Here is a 4,352-nt window from a genome sequence, read left to right on the forward strand (position 1 = left end):
TCATAATAATAATTACTATTATAATAATATATTAATTTTAATTATAAGAATAAAATAGTAATATTATATTTAAATCTATTAAATGATTATTTTATCATAAGTCAAATAACTCACAAAACTTTTACAAACTTTATCCTAAATTCTTCCACTTTCATTTTCAAATCTCTTTTAAGAAAATTTGTCTTTAAATCCCCTCAAATTTATACTTTTTCTTCAAATCTATCTTGACAAAAGAACTCGACAAAAAATTATCCAAATCAATTTAGGTCATAACATTTTAGTTGGCATGACACATGTTTTACTAATTTTCAAACGTTGTTCATCTAATTTATTAAAAAAAATCGTGACTCTAAGTTGAATATTGAGTAGTTTGTTGATGATTATAGAAGAAACTATTCATCTTCGTTGAAAGAAAAAAAAAGAGAGAATATTTACCTTAGTTATTAGCACTGAATCACAACATTAACAATGGTTTTCGGAAGCTTTAAACAGTAAAACAAGTTGTGGATGTTGGTTTGGGAGGCCACAAGAAAGTAATTAAAGGAGAAAAAGAGTGATTATTAATTGGAAGTATTTCAAAGCCCTTCATCATTCTCAACATTATTTGAAACTTTACGTTCATTATCATCATCGTGGCAGGGACCATGCATGTTTATTTTGAGATTTACAGGGTCTACGAATAACTCATGGAATAACCACTGAAAGGCCAAGGTCTTAAAAGGCAAGTCAGACAACAAAATTGCAAGTGGGAACGACAGTGACTCAGATTGTATAATTAGATTTTGAACTTGGATTCATCTAAAGACAGTTAAAAATAATATAACTAAACAAAATTCATAAATCTATTATATCAGTGTTTTATAGGATGGAAGTGATATCAAAGAAAATCTTAATTAATCACTTAATTTGGAGTGATGTTTCATTCCTATATATTATCTCCATATTTAATCTGGTTGAAAAACACATAATTGCAGTTGCTTCTTATTTTTGATAATTTTTCTTGAAAAAAGCATAAAATAATATTTATTAATATATAATTTGACGGGAGGACAGAAAAACTGCAGAAATGGTTGAATTTGTCGTACTAGAGGAGGAATTCTGGAGTAGTAACACTGTCTTGTCTCTTGTTAATGTATTTTGTTTTGTATATGAAAGTAATCACGTGAATGCCTTGCAGCAGACAACTCTTCTCTTTTTAGCCTCTCCTTCCGTTTATAAGAACCCTACCACCCTATGATAACTCTCTTTCTCATTCATTTCTCACTTCTTCTTCTTCCTTCCCTATCCCTCTGTACTCTCCACTGTCCATTACTTTTTCATACTTCACATCACACTTTCTCTCTCTCTTTCTCTCCATATCCATGACTCCTTATTCCCTCCACCCACCACCTCCTTCCTTACAACCTCAAACCCAAATCTTCATTTCTTCTAATAATCAGGATTGCCCTACCTTCTTCAACATCTTTGATCCAAGGAAAACCATACAAATTGGAGGCTTCACACAAAGTTATCAACAGGTATAACATATCATATTCATATTCAATCCCTTTTGATATGTTCTGCATATTTATTTCATCAAGATTTTTCATTACTTTAACTTCTTTACCATTAAATCACACCCTTCCCCCTTCTTGGATGTTTTAGCTTTATCATATATATCTATCCATCAGAGAAATATTAGCTTGCTAAGCAACACTTATGTCTTTAATTAATTAACAGGAAAAACTAATATTACTTTTGCCTTAAGAAAAAAAATTCTTAGTAGGTTACTTAACCTAATTTTACTGCATATATGTTTGCCTTGATTAATTTCATCATCTTGATTGATTAATCATTTGTCTCTCTTTACACTAGGTCAAATTTATTCTTCTTGTTGATAATCTGATTACAGAAACAGTAGAGTTTTGATTTCACTCTCATGCATTCCATTGATTCATTTTCAGTTTTCTTTCTCTTTTCATTTTTTTCTTCATAGCTATCATATTATCTATCATCTTTGTGTCTCTCTTTTTCTTTCACTTAGCTCTGGAAAGTGAAAAAAACATTAGTATCATTTCTAAGCTTATTTTTTCACCTGGGTATAGATCTAACATATATGTTGATCTTGACTGTTAGGATGAGAAGATGGTAATATTGCACGATGGATCATCAAGCAATAATCTGAATTCACCTGAGCCAGTTACGGTTGATCCAATTAGCAGCAGAAATGAGGGTAATTTAGGGTCGTACAAAATGGACGAAGAAGACATAAAACACAGTGATGGGTCTGAGAAATGGATGTCTTCAAAGATGAGGTTAATGAAAAAGATGATGAGAAGGAGCATGAGTCCAACCTCTGACAGATTGAATCCACAAGGGCAAGAAAGCAGATACAGCCAAAGAAGCCCTCGTAACACCAGCAGTAGCACCACTAGGGTTTGTTCGGACTGTAACACAAGCACTACCCCACTTTGGAGGAGTGGCCCTAAGGGTCCTAAGGTTAATCTTTTCCTTTCTAACAAACCCTCTTTTCTTTCAATAGTATAACACTGCAAAAAACCTTAAACAGTACTACCCTATTACACATGAACTTTGTCTGTGTTAAGCATTAAAACTGAGTTTAAATTCTATTGGACAAAGTGTATATATATCATCAAGATAAACAAATGAATGATGATTGTAAAGTTCATTCATTCAGAAGCAACTAGAATTTATATTAACATGCAAGATTTTGGTGGTGCAGTCGCTTTGCAATGCCTGTGGAATTAGACAGAGGAAGGCAAGAAGGGCAATGGCTGAAGCTTCAAATGGTTTGGTTACTCCCATAAACTCAGTATGTGCAAAGACCAGAGTGTACAACAAGGAGAAAAAGTCTCGTGCAAACCATTTTGCACAGTTCAAGAACAAGTACAAGTCCACTACTACTACTACTACTGCTGCTTCTGCAGGCTCATCTGAAGGGCTGAGAAAGATTGAATATTTCAAGGATTTTGCCATAAGTTTGAGCAGTAAAAACTCATCTTTCCAACAGAAAGTTTTTCCACGGGATGAAGTAGCTGAGGCAGCAATGCTTCTGATGGAGTTATCCTGTGGTTTTGTCCACTGATAATTAACTATGTCTATGTCTAGTTAGATATTTTTGCCATTTGGTTTTGTTTTTTCACTTTTATATAGAAGCATCTCGTAATTTCTTTTGTCTGGTTGTGACTTTTGAGCTGTGAAATCGAGCTGGTGCATTTGCAGCAGAACCAAAGTATTGTCGGCTACTTAACTACATCTGTGATCATTGATCCGTGAAAGTTTGTGTTAGTGATATGATTAGTGCTACTATTGGTAGAAAACAAAATCACAGATAAAAAAAATTCTTCATATTGTGTATTAACAAATTTTATGTGTTATTTTTTTATTAAATTTATAAAACATAATAACAAATAAATAATAAATCAATAAAAAACATACGTATGTTATGTTTAAATATTATTTTTAAAAAACTGTATTAAAATATCTTTTCTCATCCATATACATATGTAAAATTTTACACAATTCTCATCACATATCTATAAAACGATAACTGTTTGGAAGCAACCCACTTAATACAATTTAAATATATTAATCAGTTGTAATTAAAATAAGCGATAAAAAATAAAAAAAAACGATTTAAAGAGGATTAATACGTTTTAATGTATTAAATTACCGTAATAAAAAATGATTTCTCAAACCAGAAATAATTTCAAAACAAATTAGTGTCTTTTGAAAATATACTACAAACAAATATGTATTATTGATATGATAAAGTTTTTATGAGAATTTATGTACAGAAGATAATAAGAGAAGAAAGAAAAGCATGTGATAAGTGGGATTTAAAATAGGGAAATAACGACAAAATGGTAGACATGTATAAATTTGTTTTATAAGATATTTGTAGTTAACTAGTTTGATATTCTCTGCATCCAAAAATAAAAATAAAAAATACTTTGGTTTGATATTGTAGCTTGAATTCACGTGTTAAAGAAACAAACGACAGGTATTGCAATCGCAGCATATTAACTGAACAATATAATTTTAAAATTTACTACAAAATGTTATTAGTTTAATGTAATGGAATATTCCATTTTTAGTAAAACTGTGTGATTCTTATTTATGTAAATTATATATATACAAAGTATAAATGGGTCTCACTTATTATTTATGTCGAAGATTCACAAAATGTCAGTCCCAGTTGGAATTGGCCATAGAGTATTTGCATCAAAGAGGATGGTGTCCAGTGATTATCTAATAGGATGACGGATACGAGTTTGGTTATTTTATTTCTGAAGATTTTTATTTTTATTATTATATTTAACGAGTATACATTTTTTATCTTTATGTGATTA

The 4,352-nt window shown here is 30.7% G+C and overlaps 1 protein-coding gene across 1 annotated transcript; it reads left to right on the forward strand.

Moving 5' to 3' along the window:
- Nucleotides 1-1,233: 1,233 nt before the first annotated feature.
- On the forward strand, nucleotides 1,234-3,348 carry LOC108337430 (putative GATA transcription factor 22). Its single transcript, XM_017573957.2, has 3 exons — nucleotides 1,234-1,517; nucleotides 2,116-2,478; nucleotides 2,723-3,348. The coding sequence occupies exons 1-3, from the start codon at nucleotides 1,362-1,364 to the stop codon at nucleotides 3,083-3,085; spliced, it is 882 nt and encodes a 293-aa protein (XP_017429446.1). The 5' UTR covers nucleotides 1,234-1,361; the 3' UTR covers nucleotides 3,086-3,348.
- The last annotated feature ends 1,004 nt before the right edge of the window (nucleotides 3,349-4,352 follow it).

This window comes from Vigna angularis, chromosome 7 (assembly GCF_016808095.1).
Source record: "Vigna angularis cultivar LongXiaoDou No.4 chromosome 7, ASM1680809v1, whole genome shotgun sequence".
NCBI classification, from domain to species: Eukaryota; Viridiplantae; Streptophyta; class Magnoliopsida; order Fabales; family Fabaceae; genus Vigna; species Vigna angularis.

Excerpts from the sequence above, each read along its gene's own strand:
- LOC108337430 (XM_017573957.2), top strand. The coding sequence starts at position 1,362 with ATGACTCCTTATTCCCTCCACCCACCACCTCCTTCCTTACAACCTCAA. Across the intron at positions 1,518-2,115 it reads TCACACAAAGTTATCAACAG|GATGAGAAGATGGTAATATT; the intron begins GTATAACATATC and ends CTTGACTGTTAG. Across the intron at positions 2,479-2,722 it reads GTGGCCCTAAGGGTCCTAAG|TCGCTTTGCAATGCCTGTGG; the intron begins GTTAATCTTTTC and ends TTGGTGGTGCAG.